Source organism: Schistocerca americana, chromosome 11 (assembly GCF_021461395.2).
Source record: "Schistocerca americana isolate TAMUIC-IGC-003095 chromosome 11, iqSchAmer2.1, whole genome shotgun sequence".
NCBI classification, from domain to species: Eukaryota; Metazoa; Arthropoda; class Insecta; order Orthoptera; family Acrididae; genus Schistocerca; species Schistocerca americana.
The window spans coordinates 17,380,468-17,405,019 of NC_060129.1; the positions used below are offsets into that span (position 1 = coordinate 17,380,468).

A 24,552-nucleotide genomic window follows, 5' to 3' on the forward strand; every position below is an offset into this window, starting at 1 on the left:
CAAAAGGGTTACAACAATATCATGGTAGAAAGTCATATTTTTCCACAAGTATTGCTTTGTGATGAAAGCATATTTATGCATTTTCAGTAAGACATACCTCACTTCTTTGGTTTATTAATTCCTATCACTACTTAAAAATCTTTGATTGGAATGGAGTCTCACTGATTGTGTATATTTTCAGCTGATATGCATAATTATCTGCAGGACCAATGACACACCGTACTGAAACCTCACTGATATCCATTACACTACAATTAAATTTATGCTTCTAATTGCTGTTTGTTTCACTATTAGATAAAGTAAAAGTGGTGTATATTTCCAACTGAAAAATATTAAACAATCATAGGTAATGGGAACTTCCTTGAGAATACAACAGAAAAATTAAACAACCTGAAACACTTCTAAAAAGTCACCCCATACCTTGAAATAATTTTTACTTACCGATAAACGATGTTTATTCAGTGATGGCAACACACTTTACATCATTTAAAAAGGCACACACAACATCTGAACACTCTTCGCTACATAACAATGTGGTTCAGACTGATTGTTGAAGCATGTTATTAAACTCAACTGTTGACACTAAACTGGTCTGTCTCTAAAATAAAAACTTTTCTGATCAGACAAGGTGAGCTCAGATAACTCAGTTATTATTTGAGCAATCTGGATGCCACTGGCAGTGCTTTATGACATGCTGACAGGCTGCAGATAACTAAAGTACCAGCTTCAGAAAGTTATTCTTTCAGTAGATACAAGGCAATGAAGTACAGTCAAAATTTGGCTTGAAAAGATTTATGAGCCACATTGATAGCACACTATGATGAATTTACTATAGTTTGACCTTTTCTTTTACAGCTACGAAATTGTACCCAAAAAGTTGAACAGAATCACAAAGTTCCAGAACGACAGGTCTCTCAGATCCTGAACAATGGTAAAACAAAGTTGATAATTTATTCTAGTCAATCACAATGTCAAAAATTGAGCCTTTATGAAAAGGTGGCTAGTAGCCCCACCATACTATTTATGAAGCTTTAATTTGGTAGTGTTTCACGTAAGGTCTATGTACAACCTCTAAAAATTTCATGGAAATTGGAGATGGTCGAGTGAGGATCCTTAGGCCACTTGACATGGAATGACTCTGCTGACAGTTCTTCTTACACTTTGTTCACATATTCAAGGTCAACACCTAATGTTAATAGCACTACAAAATTTACTTCTCGGATTAGTGACGTGAAAATGTCACTTCAACATCACCCATAAATTACATTTCTTATTCAATACCACGATACACTGCAATAATGCATTAACTGCAGCCATACCATTTATAAATTTAATGGCACTGCTAAGACTCACTATGGTCATAGTCATTCTTAAGTTGCACATTAAGGTTGTCATTTAAAAGAAGCGTATCAGAGCAGCATATACCCACTTTATGGCAACCACGTTATCAGTATAATTGAATTGTGCATTAAAAAGTTTTCGTTGTTTACTGAACATTAAATTGAAACTCTTGCTGAATTCTATGTGAGGTTTAATAACAGGCTTATTTCAATGCACTGTGCAAAATGTCATTTAAGAGTGAAAGTTCATCAGTTGTTTAGTAAACAGAATTACCCATGTTTCCAGCAGTATGACATTAATTTTACGTATTCACACACCATACTGTACACATTAATGAAACACTGTTAAGAAATACAAGTAAGCCACTCACCATGAAGTATAACTCTGTTTTCACTTCGGCCGTTCCCTCTTTTTTTATCCACATAGCTGGCTCCTGGTCCATTGCTTTAGTACTACAGTCTGAAAAAAAAAAAAAAAGCAATCAGATAAGAACAGTGGTACTCAGTTTCCGTTGTTACCATGAGGTATAGCTCAAAGGCAGTATTTTCACTCATCTAATGGGTGCAGCAAATGGGTGATTACACAGGAAACAGAATCAGAAAGGATGAGGAAAAGTAGGTTCAGTGATACAAACTCATTTACATTTCTCAGGTCATGAAGAGTGAGAACACTCATAAAGTAACATGCACTGGAAACTGAGTATATATAGATGCAACTGCTCGTTTTTAACACTGGCTCATGGATACTTTTCTATTGTGACAATTATGGAAGATGTGTATTTTTTGTGCATGCACTAACTTCAGCATTACAAACAATCAAAGTGGGCAAGAGATTGCAGCGAAATTTCTGAATAACATCAAATATTTCATTCTACACTTTGTTCATTGCGTTAATTTCAGTCTGATAGGGACATGATGAGAATCTAGAAGTACAGATTGTTTGTTTATCAGTTAATATGCATTTTCAACATAGGTATTACCTTGAAACTTCCTTCATCTGTATTCATTCATGGATGTGTATTCAGTTTATAGTAAGCATCATCATTTTGGAATCTCTACCTGCAATTAAAGAAAACCATATACATGTACCATAGATTGCTCACCGCAGTGCGAAAGTTCTCATTCTTCATTACCATCAAGATTAAACAGTGGTTCGTTTTTTCTTAAAAAACTGATTTAATAAAACGACTTCCTACTAACTGTAACTATGATGAATGATCTATTAAGTTCTGATGGCATGTAATGCTTTATGTTAGACGAATTACAGTTAATTTGTATTTTGTATTTCGCCAGCTCCTAAATTACAGTATTCTTATACAGAACTCCATTAAAACCCACACACTACAACAAACTGGTATTTACACATGATTAGATGAATACTAACGACATGAGTAATCAAAGCACAGGGAAAACTAGCAAAATGCAACAGAATTACAGCATTTCCTTTCATGCGAACATACTCAAAGCATGAAATGATGTAACTGTGGGAACTTGTAAACATGCTTACGTTAGCTCTAAAATCTGGAGCCGCTATATGTCTACATCACAGCAAATTAACATCACAATCATTATTATATCTAGGTAAGTCAACATAACCGTACTAACATAGCAAATGTGTTGAATTTCACTGTCCGCCTTTTCTCATCAGTCACGAAGTACATGGCGGAGATCATTGCATGGGCAAACTGCTCCTGACAACACATCACAATCTAAGCCATTTCTTTTACTAAGATACACGTAGCGATTTTACCGGACAGGCCAAAAACAAGCTCTAATAACTCTGGTATTTAGTTGTTATGAACATAACCTGAAAATTTATAACACTCTTACACCTTCACCAAACACACTATAGGTGATGTGATCATAAATACAGAATAAAATCTCATCCTTATGTACCCATTAAAAATTAAAACACAACAGCCTCAAACATAGCTACCACAGCGTCATCACAAGATATTCGCGAACTATTACACTCGTCAAACTCAACTGTTATTGTGATAAAAATGAAGTAGCGCACTAACTTACTTACGAAACAGTTTTCTTCACTTACTCTTGCTTGCAGTTTATAAACGCTTAAAATTTACCTGGAGAATGTCACACAGAAAATTCCGCTGAACTATGACGTTGCACCTGCCTACACACACACACACTGAAAGAATCAAAGAAACCACCTAAACCAAAGATCTTATAGCAAGACAAAGCACTCTGCCGTGGGCTGTGAGATAACCAGTACGGAAAAACCGGAAAGATAAAACGCGAAAATTAAATTAGACAGGATACTTCGACCATAGATACTAGTAGACTGGCCATGCTGTGCAAAAGCTATAAAGTGCGTCTCGCAGGCCCCGAGGAATCGCTTCATGACGTCATCAACAAGGCTGAAAGCTTGACAGCGCTGCCTGGTGACTAGACCTGTAAACAACTCTGTTGACGTAAGTGACGTCACACGTTGGCTACAATGTTTATACAGACTTGCCTTCAGCTGTTGTTTTGGAATGTCAAATCAATCCAGATTGTTTGAATGAAGCTTCCATTAACAGAATAAAATGTAGAAAGAAGGTTTAAATGCGAATAATCTGTATTATGGTGACATGATAAATCCGCAGTGTAGTCAAGGTTACACATTAGAGCCGTACGTGATTGATTGAAACCAACTCATTACAAATTATTGGTCGAAAGGCAGAGTGATTTATAGCATAACACATATTACGCATTGCGAACAATGTGTCTAAATGTTTTTAACGCATTAAGTGCTGCTTACTAATGTAGGCTAACTACCACTGAGACGTTTGCAGCTCGAATTTGTCTTTGAACCCATACCAGCAGTAGCAAATGCGGAAAAACGAATCAAATATGGTAAAGGATGCGTAGTGGAACGCCCATTGCATTTTTCCAGTTTGTGTACGATATCTGTACGTAATATGCATCAAAACACGTCGGATGCTTGTTCATTTTCTAATATATGTTTTTTGGGGATGACCTAGTAGTTTTATTTTTTTGTATTATGAGAAATGCGTTAAATGTGGGAAAGTGCATTTAAATATGCCACAAACAAATATTAGGCAAAGACACACGTCTGTCTGTTACCACAACCTTTATTTCTCATTCGCTGTGTTCCACAACTGTCAACGAAATTATCGCTTTTCAACCTAATGTAGACCTCAGACTATGCTACAAATAAAGTTATTACTCCAGTCAAGGTTTCTAGGGAAAAGTGGGCGAAATCCAGTATAGTGCTCTTGCCCAGATATGTGCTCTTGCCCTGTGTGCGTTACCGATATGCTTAAATTTTGGTCGTTGTTTTTCTGTAAATAAACAGCTATATGCCAATCACATCTTCTTGTATGTAGTTTCTCAAAAATCCAGTTTATGTGATCTTAAAATAAAAAGAGCTCAGTGAGGGAATATTAATAGATCGAAGCAATACTGACATCTCCAAATTGTAAGACTGCTATAGATGGAAGTCACTGATTGTCAGAGTGTGTCAGTGGGACAAAACATTTGAAGCTTTAGGTTAGTTCAACTATTACTTCTTAATGTAGTAGGCAGTCACAATTTTCTTCCATATTTTTATGTATATACATACTACACAAGTAACCAAATGGTACCGTTCCACTCGAAAATAGAGAGAGGGAAGAAAGGCTGTCTATCATCCGAGCCCTGATTTCTCATGCCTTCTAAATTTTCTCAATAGTGTTATACAAAATAATACTCGCACATAGTTTGAAACTACTGGTAACCTATCTACCATCCAGCCTCTGAGTTGCTTCAGTGTGTTGCTTAAATCGGACATGGATCTCAAACTTTGGAGCAGTACTCATGAATGTGTCACGTAAGTGTTCGATACGGGTGGTCTAAGTGATCTTCCCCTCATTTCCAGTCACAAAACATATTCATCTTCCCAAAGGAAGGAAGTAATGACCCTGAAAGCTAGAAATGGTTTTTTTATTCAAGTGCTGTTTCTCTCATACTTTGTACCAAGCATTTCAGAATTTTACAATGAGTACTGGCAGCCCTACATATAACGGTAACATTAAAACCCTGTTAATTTGAACCTTAGTGTTAACTATCATATGCATCCTTGAGTAAGAACATTACGTTTAATTATAATTATAGAAGGAGAGGCTAATAAAATAATTTTTTTACTCTGTATTTTATTAATATCTTAAGATTTTCAGTTTGCTGCCTGATGTCTTGCAGCAACCTCTTAAAGACTTTCAATCAGAATGTGAAATTCCATTTCCTTCCAGTATTTTGCAAGTTCATTTCACTGAACAGAGTAAAATTACCCCTATTATGGACAACAAATACTATTAGGGAGTAAATATGTTGACATGTAAGTGAAAGACTCCGAAGGCCCTGAAGAGACTTCTGTAAGAAGCTGCACTATCGATTTTACACAATAATTTTACTGACATGGATCAAAAATTCTATTAACTTGCCATATTAGATTCGAATAATATCGCAAGCTTTTCATAACAGCCTCCATCACCGTCACCAGTAATGGTACTGGTATGTAATGGTATGGTGTACTGTAGCAGCACATTAAAAGTGTTTCAATTGAATTGATTCTGCATTATCTCTCTTCCCCATGTCCTTGACATTAATGCTACCAAGTTATGTTCTTGTACGGTAATTAGTTTCCATGTTATTTTACTTATTTATCGTGTCAGAAGCAAACTAAAAAAAAAAAAATATTAGATACATTACTACATACATACATTATGGTTTATAAATTAAACTAGTCAAGAATGAAATAAATATTAGACACAGATTGTGTTGTCAAACGTAAGGTAATTTTAATCTATACAGTGGATGCCCAAAAATTTGCAACATCCAGTGCACTTTGTGTAGCGTTTACGAGGTCCTCCATGGTGCACACAGTTGGAGGTAATGTGCATTGTAGTAGATGTGTTGATGTCTGCATGGCAGCTCCGCAGTCACGCTGGAGAGAGTCCACCTGGAAGCCCCACCCCTCCAGATTACTCTTGGATCTTGTGACAGAAGAACGCAGGCGGTTGAGTGATTTCCAAGTGGACCATTTCTCTGTGTGGCCTGGGGGAAATGCTTCTTGCGGGATCAGCCACTTCTCCAGATGCTGGCATCTGACCTGCCATCTCTTCTCCCGGTGTTGATGTGGAGTGTCAGCGAGTGGTTCTGTACTGTGAAGGAAGCTCTTTCTAGACACAAGTCTTTGCTGTGCCAGTTGGTGCCCATGTAGTGGATGGGCTTCGGATGTTAATGCCTTCTTCATTTCACTCCGTGCTGCTGTATCTCTTCGGATGTCCGGGGGGGCTATGCCGGATAAGGTGTGGCTCTTAGACAACCAGTAGTGATACGACATGTCTCATTCAGAGCAACATCAACTTTCTTTGTATGTGTAGATCTGCACCATACTGGGCAAGCGTACTCAGCTGCAGAGTAGCAGAGGGCTAATGCAGATGTGCGCACTGTGTCTGGCTGTGCTCCCTATGTTGTTCCAGTCAGCTTCCTAACCACATTGTTCCTGGCAGCCACTTTTTGCTTTGTTTTTAAGCAGTGTTCCTTATATGTAAGAGCACAGTCCAGAGTGACTCCGAGATATTTTGGAGTCTTGCAGTGTTCTAAAGAGGTTCCTTCCCAATCTATCTGCAAGGTTCTACTAGCCTGTCTGTTTCGGTGGTGGAAAGCACAGGTCTGGGTCTTAGAAGGATTTGGTTTCAATTGATTGTCCCTGTAATAGGTAGTTAATTCTTTCAGAGCATCAGTTAGCTTCCGCTCCACCCTCTCAAAGCTGTGACCTTGTGCTGTGATTGCTCGGTCATCTGCATATATGAAGCTTTGTGTTCCTTCTGGTAACAGCTGGTCATTAGTGTATATATTGAAGAGGGTGGGTGCCAGTGCACTGCCCTGTGGAAACCCATTTTTCTGCTGCCTCCATCTGCTTCTTTGTCCTTGATATTCCACAAAATATCTTCGGTTCTGCAGAAGATTTCTAATTAGACAGGTTAGTTTATAGTCCTCGGTGAGGTTGTATAGCTTCAACAACAAGAGTCTGTGGTTGACAGTGTCCTAGGCGGCTGAAAGATCTATAAACACCGCTCCTGTTATCTGCCACCTTGGGAAGCCGTCCTCTATATGCTGTGTCAAATTCAACACCTGTGCCGTACAGCTCTTTCCTTGTCTGAATCCTGCCTGTTGAGGGATCAGTAATGGTTCTATCATACCTGTAATTCTTTGGAGGATCAACCTTTCCAATACCTTATACAGGTGGCATAGGAGGGAGATTGGCCTATAGCTTTCGGGGTCATCCCGGTCTTTCCCTGGTTTATGTATAGCTATAATTTTTGCTTTCCGCCAAGATTTTGGTATCTTGCCACTCTTGACACAATTATTCATTAGCTCAAGTAGCCAGCACTTTGCGCCTGGACCAAAGTTCTTGATCTGTTCACTTCTTATGTCATCTACCCCTGCTGCTTTTCCGACTTTGCACTTATTTACAGCTGAGTCGAGCTCATTCAAACTGAATGGTCGAGACAGAGTGTTTCCCTCTTGTTCGGGCTCCCTTTCCAGGGTTCATCTCCCGATTTTACTGGTATGATCAGGTTTACCATTTTTCAAAAGCTGGTATGCGATCTGGTCTGCCTTCACATTTGTATGCGTATTGGGTTGGGAGGGATCATTGTTAAGGTGTCGTAACAATCTCCAGGCCTTTTGACTACTTCTACTCATCTCACATTCTGTCATCAGTTTAATCCACTGTTCTCTCTTCACCTCAGAGATTGAGGAGAGAGTATTTTGCGCAGCCAGATAAGTCTCCTCGCTATAAGGGTTTTCTTCATATAGTCGATAGTATCCGTACAGCAGAGAAGCTGTTTCAGGTGTCACACCCTGCCGATACATTGTCCTACACCCTCTTGGAATTGATGCCCGGGAGCAATGTTTGACAGTTTGAACAAAGCTGTCATATTCTTCAGGAATAGGCCGCACAGACTTAATCTCCTTGTCCAGCATCTTAGCAAATTTTTTCCAATCAGCTCTCTTGAAATTGTATCTCCGTTTGAAATTCACCTCCTGTGGCCTTATTGCTGGAAGAACTTGACACAGTAGTGGCCTGTGTTGCATCTTTGGTATGGGCGAGCACACTGATTTGGAGCAAAGCTGTGTGATGTCTTCACTCACAAAGAGGAGGTCAGGGTTAAATCCACGTTGCCACCTGCCACTGTTGAAGGAAGGGGGGTAGCTTGCTGTCATGTATAAGAGACAACTGGCAGGATTCAGCCCAGGAGAGGACTGCCTCCCCATTTTCGTCATCTTCAGAGTATCCCCACAAATGACTATGGCTGTTAAAGTCACCGAATACTACAGACGTCTTGCTGTTATGGAAGTTCCTGGGTGGTGTGAAGGAAAATGCAGCCGAAGGGGGCTTATACACAGAGGTAGCCACGCAGTTACTCAGCTCCACTGAAATGACTTCGATGTTATTTTCTACGGTGCAGTGAGCACTGATTATCTAAAGCCCTGGTCTTAACAAATATAGCACTTCCATACTGAGAGTGCGGTGTTTCTGCAGCTAGTTTCATGCCCGGTATTTTTGGTCGTCTCTGTCGCTCATCTCTATGCGTCTCTTGTATACACAGGACGTTGCATTTTTTGTCATGGCATAGGTTGGATAACAGATGTTCTTTGGCTGATGATATGCCTTCAATATTTATAGATATGATAGTTAAAGGTGGCTCTAATAAGGACCATTTATTTCCATGTTATAACATGTTAAATATAGAAAGTTTAACTGTAACCAAGCAGCAGTTTTCTTTGCTGACAATATCAGTTCCAGTGCACAACTGAATTTAAAAATCTGTCTTGTGGGGTATGTATCATCAAGGGCGAACCATTCGAAGCGCCGAGCTAGCGGAACAGTACCGACCGCAAGGTCCAAATGAGATAAATTTGTCGTGGAGGCAGATAAAAATGTAGGGACCCCAGTGTTGAGGCAAACTAGACCCGCTTGGTGGAAGACGTCTAGCAATAGTGAGCCACGTGGACAAGGATGTGGAAATCCCCAAAGCGGGTGGTGGGCATTGAAGTCCCCAACCAGCAAATAGGGGGGTGGAAGCTGACCAAGAAGATGAAGGAGATCAGCTCGTGCCATTGGTGTGGACGATGGAATGTATACAGTACAAAGAGAGAACGTGTATCCGGAAAGGGAAAGACGGACGGCGACAGCTTGGAAGGAAGTGTTTAAATGGATTGGGTAATAATGGAGAGTTTCATGGAGAAGAATCATGAGTCCTCCATGTGCTGGAGTGCCTTCAACAGAGGGGAGATCATATCGGACGGACTGAAAATGAGGAAGAACAAAGCGGTCATGGGGACGCAGCTTTGTTTCCTGAAGACAGAAGATGACCGGCGAGTAGGATCGTAAGAGAATCGACAATTCATCCCGGTTGGCACGAATGCCGCGGATATTCCAGTGGATAATGGACATAGGGTGAACCGAAAATGGAAGAATGTGACCAAGGGTGCTGTCAACTCAACGACTGCTCAGAGCTTGCGACCGACAGCATGGAATGGCATTCAGCCGAAGGCAGAAGATCCTGATCCATAGGTTGGTCAGGAGCAGCTCCTGCCACCAGCGATCGGCCGGTTGACCGGCCACCAGCAGTGTGCCTCGGCGACACAGAAGACGGCCGAGGGTGATTTCTGCCAGGTGGTGCTGTAGATGGGACATGCCTTGGCGGAGAAGGAGAGGAACTGGCTTTCTTTGTAGCCTTCTTGGAAGTATGATGTTTAGATGAAGGAGGAACCGATGGTTGGGAAGTTGCGGTACGTAAAAACTCTTCACGAGTATGCTCTTTTTTCGAAGTCGTGGTGTCTGTCTTTTGGGCTCGAGATTTAGCAGAACCCGACGAAGGGTGAGCCATAGAGTGGGCAGGCAAAAGTGGTGAGGTTGAACGGGCGATCTTTGCGCTGGCCGATCTGACGACCGTGGCACTAAAAGTGAGGTCGCAAGTCTGCGTGGCAGCCTCCGTTATTAGCCGAGGAGAAGCAAGGACAGTGCTGTATTTTCCTGTCTGAGGCATGGTGGGCTGTCGACTGGCGAATAATTTTTGAGCAGCAAAGGTCAACACCTTTTCCTTCACTCTTATTTCCTGGGTGAGCTTTTCGTCCTTAAAAACGGGGCAATCTCGAGAGGAAGCAGCGTGGTCACCCATACAGTTGATGCAGCGAGGGGATGGAGGTGGACAAGCACCCTCATGGGCATCCTTGCCACACGTAACACATTTGGCCGGATTGGAACAGGACTGGCTGGTGTGATTGAACCGCTGACACCGATAGCAACGCGTAGGGTTTGGGACGTAAGGGCGAACGGAAATTATCTCATAGCCTGCTTTGATTTTCGATGGGAGTTGAACTTTGTCAAATGGCAAGAAGACAGTGTGGGTTGGAATGATGTTCGTGTCAACCCTTTTCATAACTCTATGAACAGCTGTTACGCCCTGGTCAGACAGGTAGTGCTGAATTTCTTCGTCAGACAATCCATCGAGGGAGCGTGTATAAACGACTCCACGCGAGGAATTTAAGGTACGGTGCGGTTCCACCCGGACAGGGAAGGTGTGGAGCAGAGAAGTACGCAGCAATTTTTGTGCCTGGAGGGCACTGTGTGTTTCTAACAACAGGGTGCCATTCCGTAATCTGGAACAAGACTTTACAGGACCTGCAATTGCGTCGACACCTTTCTGAATAATGAAAGGGTTGACCATGGAGAAGTCGTGACCTTCGTCAGACCGAGAAACAACAAGGAACTGTGGCAACGATGGAAGAACTGTCTGTTGCTGAGACTCAGTGAACTTACGTAGGTGAGCAGACAGAGTGGAAGGTGGGGAAACCATTGCGGAAGAATCCCCCATGATTACCGGCGTCTCCGATGGCGCGCTCCTCCCTTGTGGGGGCCCTCACTGAGGGCACGCCCGCCTTAGGTGATTGTTCACACCTCAGGTCACACCTCCCGACAAACGGACGGAGGGACCAATCGGCACTTTCGGAAGGTATCAGCTCGGGTAATCACCCCTCCCTGGGCCTGGCCGTTACCAGGAGGTACGTACGTGTCCTACCTGTCTACCCGGGGCGGGGAATTACGCGTTACCCCATCACCGGCTACGCATGGAAGTGCGTGGGTCGGCCTTCAGACACGCACAGGGAGGAAAAAAGGGAAAGGGAAAGGAAGAGGGGTCTCAAACGCCGCAGCGGAGAAAAGGGCAAAGAGAAGAGGGAAGTAAAAGAGAAGGACAGAGGAAAGACGAAGACTTGCAAGTGTAGAAAGCAAGGAATCTGGGGGGGGCCAAGATGGGGGACGTGGAAGGATGCGGAAAGGGAAGGTATGCAGCCCGGAAAGGAAGGAGGGCCACATTAGCTCGGGGTCCTGTGCTCGCTATGCACGTGTCCACAAAAGAGTTGTGGACCCCCTGGGCGGAGAGACTACTGTTTGCTCAGTGGGTGGAGGATAGGGAAGAAACTCTCAACAACGTTTGGTTTCCAGATGAGGCGCATTTTCATTTAGATGGTGTGGTTAACAAACACTTTTGGGCCACTGAAAACCCACAAGCGGTTCATGAACGACATTATGCTCTGAGGATTACAGCGTGGGCAGCAATTTCCAGTCACGGACTTACTGGACCCTTTTACTTTGAAGAAACTAAACAGTGAACGTTATTTGAGCATGCTTCGCAATAGATTCATTCCACAGTTTCTTGCTACTGCCTTGCTGAACAACACACAGTGATTCATGCAAGATGGAGCAAGGCCACATACTGCAAACACTGTGTTGGAGTTTTTACACGAGCATTTCGACATGCGGATCATTTCACTCAGGTTTCCAGGTTGCTTTAATGATGGACAAAATTGGCCCCTCAATAGTCCAGACTTCAATCCATGTGACTCTTTTCTTTGGGGGTACCTAAAGGAAAAAAATTTCCTGAAATGCCCACGTGATTTAATGGAGCTCAGAAGACTTATTCTTTAAGCTTTCAGTGAAATTAAGGAAGACATGTGCTGTAGGTTACTCACTAACTTCAGCGTTCCTTTGAAGAAAGTTAGGAAACGAAATGGTGGGCATATTGAGCATGTACTGAGTTCGAACAAATCTCCATGGACGGCTCTTCATTATAGTGTATGTTCCTTTCAGATTGTATCGACAATAAAGTTTATATTCAAAAACAAAATGGTAACACATTTTGTGCGCCACCCTATAGAAGAAGGGACTGGTTGGTAGGACAGGTTCTGAGCCATCAAGGGATCATCGATTTAGTATTGGAGGGAAGGGTGGAGGGTGAAAATCAGAGGGAGACCAAGACATGAATACACTAAACAGATTCAGGAGGATGTGGGTTGCAGTAGTTACTCGGGGATGAAGAAGCTTGCACAGGATAGAGTAGCATGGAGAGCTGCATCAATCCAGTCTTGCCACTGAAGAGCACAACAACAACAGAAGGGGTGGATGTGCTTTGCAACCAGTTTACAATACTTCTTTTGTGACACAGTGCCTCACACGAGCTCCACTGGACCCATGGGTGCCCACGTGTTTGTTTCCCAGAGTATAATGGAGGCCCCAACAGTACAGGAGTCAAGAGGCTGTTCCCTTTGTGGGTGACGGAAATGAACCCTCCCAAAGGCACGATCCCCCCCATGAACCATGGACCTTGCCGTTGGTGGGGAGGCTAACGTGCCTCAGCGATACAGATGGCTGTACCGTAGGTGCAACCACAACGGAGGGGTATCTGTTGAGAGGCCAGACAAACATGTGGTTCCTGAAGAGGGGCAGCAGCCTTTTCAGTAGTTGCAGGGGCAACAGTCTGGATGATTGACTGATCTGGCCTTGTAACATTAACCAAAACAGCTTTGCTGTGCTGGTACTGCGAACGGCTGAAAGCAAGGGGAAACTACAGCCGTAATTTATCCCGAGGACATGCAGCTCTACTGTATGATTAAATGATGATGGCGTCCTCTTCGGTAAAATATTCCGGAGGTAAAATAGTCCCCCATTCGGATCTCCGGGTGGGGGCTACTCAGGAGGACGTCATTATCAGGAGAAAGAAAACTGGCGTTCTACGGATCGGAGCGTGGAATGTCAGATCTCTTAATCGGGCAGGTAGGTTACAAAATTTAAAATTGGAAATGGATAGGTTAAAGTTAGATATAGTGGGAATTAGTGAAGTTCGGTGGCAGGAGGAACAAGACTTCTGGTCAGGTGAATACAGGGTTTTAATACAAAATCAAATAGGTGTAATGCAGGAGTAGGTTTAATAATGAATAAAAAAAATAGGCGTGCGGGTAAGCTACTACAAACAGCATAGTGAACGCATTATTGTGGCCAAGATAGACACAAATCCCATGCCTACTACGGTAGTACAGGTTTATATGCCAACTAGCTCTGCAGATGATGAAGAAATAGGTGAAATGTATGACGAGATAAAAGAAATTATTCAGGTAGTGAAGGGAGACGAAAATTCAATAGTCATGGGTGACTGGAATTCGTCAGTAGGAAAAGGGAGAGAAGGAAACATAGTAGGTGAATATGGATTGGGGGGAAGGAATGAAAGAGGAAGCCGCCTTGTAGAATTTTGCACAGAACATAACTTAATCATAGCTAACACTTGGTTCAAGAATCATAAAAGAAGGTTGTATACCTGGAAGAATCCTGGAGATACTAAAAGGTATCAGATAGATTATATAATGGTAAGACAGAGATTTAGGAACCAGGTTTTAAATTGTAAGACATTTCCTGGGGCAGATGTGGATTCTGACCACAATCTATTGGTTATGAACTGCAGATTGAAACTGAAGAAACTGCAAAAAGGTGGGAATTTAAGGAGATGGGACCTGGATAAACTGACTGTAGAGAGTTTCAGGGAGAGCATAAGGGAACAATTGACAGGAATGGGGGAAAGAAATACAGTAGAAGAAGAATGGGTAGCTCTGAGGGATGAAGTAGTGAAGGCAGCAGACGATCAAGTAGGTAAAAAGACGACGGCTAATAGAAATCCTTGGGTAACAGAAGAAATATTGAATTTAATTGATGAAAGGAGAAAATATAAAAATGCAGTAAATGAAGCAGGCAAAAAGGAATACAAACGTCTCAAAAATGATATCGACAGGAAGTGCAAAATGGCTAAGCAGGGATGGCTAGAGGGCAAATGTAAGGATGTAGAGGCTTGTCTCACTAGGGGTAAGATAGATACTGCCTACAGGAAAATTAAAGAGACCTTTGGAGAAAAGAGAACCACTTGTATGAATATCAAGAGCTCAGATGGCAACCCAGTTCTAAGCAAAGAAGGGAAGGCAGAAAGGTGGAAGGAGTATATAGAGGGTTTATACAAGGGCGATGTACTTGAGGACAATATTATGGAAATAGAAGAGGATGTAGATGAAGACGAAATGGGAGATAAGATACTGCGTGAAGAGTTTGACAGAGCACTGAAAGACCTGAGTCGAAACAAGGCCCCGGGAGTAGACAACATTCCATTAGAACTACTGATGGCCTCGGGAGAGCCAGTCATGACAAAAACTCTACCATCTGGTGAGCACGATGTATGAGACAGGCGAAATACCCTCAGACTTCAAGAAGAATATAATAATTCCAATCCCAAAGAAACCAGGTGTTGACAGATCTGAAAATAACCGAACTATCTGTTTAATAAGTCACAGCTGCAAAATACTAACGCGAATTCTTTACAGACGAATGGAAAAACTGGTAGAAGCCGACCTCGGGGAAGATCAGTTTGGATTCCGTAGAAATGTTGGAACACGTGAGGCAATACTAACCTTACGACTTATCTTAGAGGAAAGATTAAGAAAAGGCAAACCTACGTTTCTAGCATTTGTAGACTTAGAAAAAGCTTTTGACAATGTTAACTGGAATACTCTCTTTCAAATTCTGAAGGTGGCAGGGGTAAAATACAGGGAGCGAAAGGCTATTTACAATTTGTACAGAAACCAGATGGCAGTTATAAGAGTCGAGGGGCATGAAAGGGAAGCAGTGGTTGGGAAGGGAGTAAGACAGGGTTGTAGCCTCTCCCCGATGTTATTCAATCTGTATATTAAGCAAGCAGTAAAGGAAACAAAAGAAAAATTCGGAGTAGGTATTAAAATCCATGGAGAAGAAATAAAAACTTTGAGGTTCGCCGATGACATTGTAATTCTGTCAGAGACAGCAAAGGACTTGGAAGATCTGTTGAACGGAATGGACAGTGTCTTGAAAGGAGGATATAAGATGAACATCAACAAAAGCAAAATGAGGATAAAGAAAAGTAGTCAAATTAAGTCAGGTGATGCTGAGGGAATTAGGTTAGGAAATGAGACACTTAAAGTAGTAAAGGAGTTTTGCTATTTAGGGAGTAAAATAACCGATGATGGTCGAAGTAGAGAGGATATAAAATGTAGACTGGCAATGGCAAGGAAAGCGTTTCTCAAGAAGAGAACTTTGTTAACATCAAGTATAGATTTAAGTTTCAGGAAGTCGTTTCTGAAAGTATTTGTATGGAGTGTAGCCATGTATGGAAGTGAAACATGGACGATAACTAGTTTGGACAAGAAGAGAATAGAAGCTTTCGAAATGTGGTGCTACAGAAGAATGCTGAAGATAAGGTGGGTAGATCTCGTAACTAATGAGGAGGTACTGAATAGGATTGGGGAGAAGAGAAGTTTGTGGCACAACTTGACTAGAAGAAGGGATTGGTTGGTAGGACATGTTTTGAGGCATCAAGGGATCACAAATTTAGCATTGGAGGGCAGCGTGGAGGGTAAAAATCGTAGAGGGAGACCAAGAGATGAATACACTAAGCTGATTCAGAAGGATGTAGGTTGCAGTAGGTACTGGGAGATGAAGAAGCTTGCACAGGATAGAGTAGCATGGAGAGCTGCATCAAACCAGTCTCAGGACTGAAGACCACAACAACAAAGGCACGATGAAGGTATCAGGATTCATCAGACCACGCAGTGCTCGGCCATTGTGCCAACATCCAGCGCCAATAGTTATATACCTATTTCAGTTGTTGTCGATGTCATGGCGTGGGTCATCAGCGGCACAGACTTATCATTAGAAGTGTTTGGAGCATTGTGCATTCAGACACAATTGTACTCTGCCCAGCATTAATGTCTGATGTTAGTTACACCACAGTTTGTTGCCTGTCTTGTTTTACCAGTCTGCCCAGCCTATGATGTCTACCGTCTGTGATGAGGAGTACTTGCCCAACCCCATAACGTCTGGCCATGGTCTCACCTTTGTTTTGCCATGTGTTGAAGACAACTGCCATAGTACTACTTCAACACCCGGCAAGCTGTGCAGCTTCCAAAACGCTCATACCAAGCCTTCAGGCCATCAAAATCTGCTCTAGGTGAAACTCAGATTGTGCGCATTTCCTATTTTACAACAAGACAAGATGCTCACTGATACTCCATGCAATGTGTGTGCGTCTGACGAGAAGGCAAGGTGAGATGCTATTGCTTGGATGAGTTTGTACTGATAGTAGATCAGTGATCATAATGTTTTGGCTGCTGTGTATATGGATTTAGTATTATGACTTCCAAGTGGATTCTGGGCAATGCCAACGGAACCATTCTGCAACATTTGAGGCAATTGTAAAATGCATCAATTTATTACAAGGGTGTGCCAGAAAATAATGCCTCTAAAATTTTGATTCTGTTCTTAATATCAGTTGTCATGCATATGACACTGTTGATGTTACCACTTTGCTGACAAAGTATGCAGCACCCTCCTGATGAACAGTTCTGAACTGCAGGGTGTAACATGTGTGTGTGTGTGTGTGTGTGTGTGTGTGTGTGTGTGTGTGTGTGTGTGTGTGTGTGTGTGTAACTGTTTGCAGAACTTAAAGAACACCTTCAGGGACTCAACTTTGATAGTGATGAATTAGTGTGAGCGTAGGTGAGGCTGTGGGTCTGCCAACGAAATCAAGCATTCTACAGTGACGACACCGACAACCTGGTGTCTCACTGGGAGAAAGGTGTTCAGTGCCACGGTGACTATGTTTGAAATAAATATACAAACACGAAGAATAAATATACAAACACGAAGAATAAATATGTTAAATATTAAGTTTGTTTTAATTAAAATGCTTCAATAATTTCCGAATAGAAATTTTGTGTCATTACTTTCCAGCATGTGCTCATGCCCAAAATATACACCAATTAAAAATTAACATTTAATTAATTTGGCAAAGAAGGTGGCTTTCAACTGATACAATGTTAAGGTCATAGGGAAGTTCAGTTCATCAACTAACACAGCACACAGAGTATGAGAAGACTTCTTGTAGGTAAAAAGTTACGTTATGGGCACCATTTGGATGTTTTGGTTAACATTAGGCTGTGATACTGATCAATTTGTTACCATATCCTTTACTTGGCTTTCACATTTCTAGACTTTGTCAGCTCACAGCCACACTGCCACTTTTGAACATAGGCTAAGCCTTGAGATGCACTATGAATCAGACTCCCTCTACAACTAATGTTACAAGGGGGGAGTGGGTCTAGAACCACATTTTAACCTTGTAGCCTTTGAATAGTTCTCCAGTTTAGGTCCAAAGTCAATGGATCTTCAAACTGCTTTTCATTTACATGATGTGTGTTGTGCATACATATCATCCTGAATGCCAAACCATCATTACATCAGGGGTCAAAGCCAAAGCCTGAACTGTGTTGGGTCTAACCACTCTTTTACTGTATTTAATAAAATTTAGTATATTTATTTTCCTATCATTTCCTCACAGTGATTGTTTAGGATTACTGTTGTGATAATGCTTGTCAAATGAATTGCAAGCTGTTCACATAGTTTGTATAATCTATAATGAAGTACTCACATATATTCAAATGCAAATGCTGCATTAATGCTATTCCAGTACTTCTGCAGTTGCACTCAAGATGGATGTTGAAACAGATTTTTTCAGCACAGATAGTTCACAAGTAGTTTGCGTGATTGTATCAGTGTGCTCAACTCTCATTTGCAGGATAAAAATACTAGTGGCACCAAGTGAATTTGTTTGCTGCTGATAGGTGAATACCCTACAACCGGTTGCACTACATCAAATTTCAAGTGACATGTATATGTAAGATTATTTACACCAGTAACTGTAACATTGTGACAGTTTCACAAACAATATGCGTAACAATGTGCAGCAAATGCAGAAAGTGGTTATGAACAAACCTGTCAATATTTGATGTGTAACCCCATGGCTTCATCAAAACTTTGCTGCCAACATACAAATTCATTCTGCTGTGTAACAATTTATGCTTCCATGTGATATTTGTCTGAAATTTAACTTTACTGCTGAGAGTTCTACTTACAAATGTTTCACATATTCAAAGTAAACAAAATGTACTTCTCAGATCAGTGACCATCCGAATGTCACTTCAAAATTTTGTCATTCAAAAGAAGTGTATCAGAGCAGAATATACCCACTTTATGGCAACCAGTTTATCAGTATAATTGGGTTGTGCATTAAAAAAGTTTTCCATGTTTACTAAACATTAAATTGAAACTCTTGCTCAATTCTATGTGAGGTTTAATACAACGCTTATTTCAATGCACTGTGCAAAATGTCATATTTAACACAGTAAGTTCATCATTTTAGTAAACCGAATTATTCATGTTTCCAGCTGTATGACATCAATTGTATGTATTCACACATCACACTGCACACAGAAATTAATGAAACCCTGTTAAGAAATACAAGTAAGCTACTTACTATGAAGTGTAACTCAGTTTGTACTTCATCAGTTTCATCTTTTTTTATCCACTTAGTTGGCTCCTGGTCCATCGCTTCAGTTCTACAGTCTGAAAAGAAAAAGCTATCAGATAAGAAAAGTTTTTGGCCCACTCAGTTTCCGTTTTTACGATGAGGTATAGCTCAAAGGCAGTATTTTCACTCATATATTGCGTATAGTAAACGGGTGATTACACAGGAAACAGATTCAAAGTGGCTGAGGAAAAGTGTGTTCACTGATATAAACTCATTCACATTTTGCAGGTCATGAAGAGTGAGAACAATCATAAAATAACATGCAATGGAAACTGAGCATTTAAAGTTGCTACTGCTTCTTTGTAACACTGGCTCATGGATACCATCCTGTTGTGACAATTATGGAAGATGTGTAATTTTTTGTGCATGCATTAACTTCAGCATTTCAAACAATCACAGCAGTCAATTGATTGCAGCGATATTACTTAATAACATCAAATATTTCATTCTATACTTGGTTCATTGTGTTAATTTCAGTGTGATAGGGACATGAAGAAAATCCGGACATACGGATTGTTTATCAGTGAATATGCATTTTCAACATAGGCATTACCTTGAAACTTACTTCATCTGTATTCATTCACGGATGTATGCTCAGTTTACAGGAAGCGTCATCATTTTAGAATCTTTACCTGCTATTAAAGGAAACCAATACCTGCACTGTAGACTGCACATTGCAATGCGGAGGTTCTCATTTTTGATTACCATCAAGATTAAACATTGGTTAGCATTTTCTAACAAAACTGATTTACTGAAACGACATCATACTAACTGTGAATATGATGAATGATCTATTGAGTTCTGATGACATGTAATGCTTTATGTTAGACAGATTATAGTTAATCTGTACCTTGTATTCCGCCAGTTCGTAATTGATGTTACAGTACTCTTATACAGAACTCCATTAAAACCCACACACTACAACAAACTGGTATTTACATATGATTACACGAATACTAACGACACGAATAATCAAAGCACAGTGAAAACTAACAAAATGCAACAGAATTGCAGCATTTCCTTTCATGCGAACATACTCAAACCATGAAATGATGTAGTAACTGTGGGCACTTGAAAAAATGCTTACGTTAGCCCTAAAATCTGGAGCCGCTGAATGTCTACATCACATCACAGAAAATTATCATCACAATTTTATTACTGCTAAGTATGTCAAAATAACCGTACTAACATTGACAACCTTTGAATTTCACTGTCCGCCTTTTCTCGTTAGCCACGAAGTATATGACGAGATTACTTCGTAGACAAACTGCTCCTGACAGCACGTCACACACTCAGCCGTTTCTTTTACGAAGATACACGTAGCGATTTTACCGGTCAGGCCAAAAACAAGCACAAACAACTCAGGTATTTAGTTGTTATGAACATAACCTGAAAAATTACAACATTCACACACCGTCACCAAGCACACTATAGGTGATGTGATCACAATTAAATACAGAATAAAATCTCATCCTTATGAACCCATTAAAAATTAAAACATAAAAAAGACAGCAGCCTCAAACAGCAGAGTCATCACAAGATATTCGCGAACTATTACGCTCATCAAACTCAACTGTTACTGTGATAGAAATTAAGTACCATGTTAATTTACTTCCGAAACACATTTCTTCACTTACTCTTGTTTGCAGTTTATAAACCTGGAGAATATCACACACAAATTTCCACAACACCACGAAGTTGCTGCTGACTACAAGGTACACGAAGGGTGACAGTATCGCAGAACCAGTAGATGCATTCAAAACCAGCGTGAATCTTGTCGCTCGTGTGGCCAACAGCAGAATTTTACGTCTTTTTCAGTGAGTGTTACGAGATATGTAATTAATAGTTTTTTTCTGTATTTTCTATAGTATTTGCGTGCATTAGTGTGAAATAGACTTGATAAATTGAAGGTTTCAGTTTTTATTTGCGTCTGAATAGGAAAAGCGGACAGCTTCGCGTGTACGCAAACGTTTGTTTACATTTAAATTACATTGTTAAATGTGAGGGATCATCAATTAAGTAGTGCACAATACTCAGTATTTACGTTTATTAGTGTCATTTAGACTCGATACATTGAAGATAGCAGTTTTTATACATTTTATTAGGTCATTTTTCGCGTGTACGTGAACGTTTGTTTACATTATAAATACGAGGGTTAATCAGTTTAAGTTAGTGTTGGATGCTCAGTATTCACGCTTATTAGTGTCTTTTAGGCTCGTTACATTGAAGGTAGCAGTTTTTATACGTTTTATTAGGAGAAGTGATACTGACGGTGAACTCTAACGCCACTTGCATACGTTTGACTAGCGCAATCTGCGAGCGTTAACGGTTAAGTAGACGTAAAATACGTGGTAAATTAGTGTTACACTAAACTGTCTGAGTAAATCAATGTTACAGTAAAACTTCTGAGCCCTTCTTACATACGGTTTAGTCAGCAGAAAGCTAATACTCTCCTCGCCGTCTGCTTATTTTCCTTAGTTTGTTGTGGGCATTAGTGATCGTGTACTGTGAGCCTATGGGTTCCTATAAAGAAGAGCTCGTATTTGTGCTTTTCATTCTGAACTCTTATTGTTAGCTAAAGGTTTTGTTTTGTACCTGCATCTGTCAGTGTACAATACTCAGAATTTACGTTTATTTGTGTCATTTCGACTCAATACATTGAATGTAGCCGTTTTTATAGTTTTATTAGGTCATTTTCGCGTGTACGTAAACGTTTGTTTACACTGTAAATGCGAGGGATAACCAGTAGGTGCAGTTTACCGCTGGTTACTGTTTAACATTTATAAGTAACATTCACTAGATAGCCCCTAGCAGTATACTGTAGGTCACTGTTTTTTCCTGTAGTATCCACTTGATAGCCCCTAGCAGCAAAATAAGCACCAGATCTAGCTTCTACCATAAATTTTTATTGTTTTTCATTGTTGAGTGTCCTTTCTGCCACCTAGAGTGTAGTTGTTAACCTTGTGTGGCAGTAGGTTTCCTTAAGTTTCTTATAGTAAATCACATATTAGCTAGATGGATAGGGACTGTGTCTGTTGTGTGCGGATGCAGGAGGAGTTAGCCACAGTCCAAATGCAGCTGGAAGCTTTGTTGGCGACAGTCAACTGGCTCCAGAGTGCCACCTTGAGGTGTGGTGGGGATGGGGTGCCTGGGGCAGCCTTTGCTGTACTAGATGTGCGGGGAGGGGGGGGCGGGGGAGAGATGTCACAGCTCTCTGTCACTGAGCCGACCTACACTAGTAACATAAAACTGTTTATTTGCTGCCATTAATCATCAATGAGGAAAGAAGTCAACAAAGCTAACTCAAAAACTTCATAAAAATAGCTGAAAGCATTACAAAAACACACACATGGAAAAATATCCTAAATGTAAAACCAAAATGAACTCCCAACACTGAAAAGATAGTCAACAAAAATGTAATAAAGGAGAAATTTTTAAAAAGAAAATCTGAAACTAAATATAATGTGTCATTTCTTATTAATGTGCTCTATTTGTATGTATACAGTCAGTTGAATAAAGTTGAAAAAAGGTTCAAGTCATGGCTGTGATACAAATTTTAATTAATTTCTTCATCTTCTATCATTATTAAAGATAAAGCTGAGACCCATACACCTCAAGGAAACTTTAAAACCATCAGTTCACGAAATGAAAGAAAATGATCTGTTTTATGCCCAATTGTGCAATAAAATCTTCAAAGAAATGTAAATCCAAGTGTATGAAACATCTTTATTGATTTATGAATATTTCAATACCATAAACAGAGGATCATTTATAATTTTTGTCTGTCTGATGCAGTGTATGCGGTACTTTCACTCCTGTGCACTTCACACGTGTAAAACAGACATCAAGGGACTCCAAACCTCCTGTTTGTGTATTAGTCAGTACAGTATCTTCTCTGAAAAATAACATGAAGAATGACAGAGAGCTTGGATCATTCCCTGGCTGATTGCTGTGTCCTCAGGACAAGTCTTCAAATGCATGATTAAGTGGACTAAAATGATTTTTTTTCTAGTCAAATTTGTCACCACCCTTTCTTCCTCGAACAAACTATCAATTACATCTTGTAGACACAAGACTACATGTTACACTTGTTGAGGTACATGACTTCAAGACTGTCATGGTCAGAATTTGTGGAGGAGCTACCACTTGTATCAACATCGAATAATTCATCCCCACTGTCATGCTTCATATCTTCATAATTTCTTCCTCAATAGAATGGAACAACAACAACAACAACATATTCAATAGAAGGGCTGAAGATAAAAACATTTGGATCAACAGAGGCGTCCGATCCCACCCATCGGCTTTGATCCGTGACGTGAGGATGTTGTGATGTGTGACGTCATGACGGTGTGGAGTTTAGTTTATGAGTGTGTTGTGTTTGTAGCTGTCATCTTGTTGCAGTTGGAGGTGTCCTCAAGTGGCGTGTGTATGGTCCGCGTATTATGTGGTGTATTGGGTTCATTTGGTTATCACTGCTTGAAGTGTGCATTTATCGGTCATGACTGTTATAGAAGAACAGAACTTGGTTTCAGTGAGTTAAGAATTAAGTTTGTGTTGTGTTTATGTTATTGTGGTGTCATTTGCTGTTTGTCGAGTGGTAATTCATTTAATTTAATTTGTGGCTTCTTTTGTTTGGTATGGATATGTCTTCTAAGTTTAATTGGGTTAAGGTTGAGGGAGAGGGGGGGCTGGTTTGTTTTGGATGTGTTTTTGTTTGTTTGTTTGCCGGAGGTGGGGGGATTGTGGTTGCTGACCTAGTATGTAGCGCTGGAACTTTTTTGTGGTAAGTAGCCATTTTTTTGGATCTATTGTTTGCATGTTATGATGATTGGTGGGGTATTTGTGTGTTGTTGGGTCAGTGTTATTTACTGCATGTGTTGGTGGTTGGTGTTTTGTTATCAGCACTTGTGGTTGATTTATGTATCTTAGGGGAAGTACTTTATTTCAATTTTTTTGGTATCGTCAGTTGTATTTGAGTTATATAGGTCAAGGGAAGTGTCCGATTCCAATGACTCGTCGTAGCTACGTGTTTTGGTATTGTGAGCTGCTGTTGACCTATATAGGTCAAGTGAAGTGTCCGATTCCCATTTTTGATGGTATATGTAGTCGCAGTGTTGCAATTTTTCTAGATGTCAATTGTTCTTTTGTGGTATCGGCAATTGTGGTTGAGCTATGTAGATGAAGGGAAGTGGCAGATTCCTGTGAATATTGTGCATGTAGTGGAATTGGGGAAATTTTTATTGGTTTTATGTTGTCGTGTGTGTGTGTGTGTGTGTGTGTGTGTGTGTGTGTGTGTGTGTGTGTGTGTTTAGTTTGTCCCCACCCAAAAAACCCCAATTTCCCGTGCTGGTCCCGTTAGTTTGATTATATTTATGGATTTTGTACTCGTGTTTACATAATGACCTCATAGGCGCCATATT

General features: G+C 40.6%; 1 protein-coding gene and 1 long non-coding RNA gene across 18 annotated transcripts in view; one reads left to right on the forward strand and one right to left on the reverse strand.

Moving 5' to 3' along the window:
- Nucleotides 1-20,917, reverse strand: part of LOC124553717 (zinc finger protein 708-like) — a 117,913-nt gene extending 96,996 nt beyond the window's left edge. Inside the window, exons 1-5 of one of the 16 annotated variants that reach the window (XM_047127627.1) lie at nt 20,767-20,783; nt 20,328-20,518; nt 19,100-19,164; nt 2,321-2,399; nt 1,712-1,800 (exon numbers count right to left, since the gene is read on the reverse strand). In XM_047127627.1, the coding sequence (XP_046983583.1) occupies nt 1,712-1,783 (72 nt within the window). In that variant the 5' untranslated portion in view covers nt 1,784-1,800; nt 2,321-2,399; nt 19,100-19,164; nt 20,328-20,518; nt 20,767-20,783. Of the gene's footprint in view, nt 1-1,711; nt 1,801-2,320; nt 2,400-2,945; nt 3,093-3,365; nt 3,453-19,075; nt 19,165-20,318; nt 20,519-20,766 lie in introns of those variants that run through there. The other 15 variants (XM_047127621.1, XM_047127622.1, XM_047127624.1 and 12 more) reach the window with 15 other exon arrangements.
- LOC124553720 overlaps nt 20,679-24,552 on the forward strand; it is a 72,953-nt gene continuing 69,079 nt past the window's right edge. Inside the window, exon 1 of one of the 2 annotated variants that reach the window (XR_006968120.1) lies at nt 20,679-20,946. This is a non-coding gene — a long non-coding RNA (uncharacterized LOC124553720). The remainder of the gene's footprint in view (nt 20,947-24,552) is intronic. The other variant, XR_006968121.1, reaches the window with a different exon arrangement.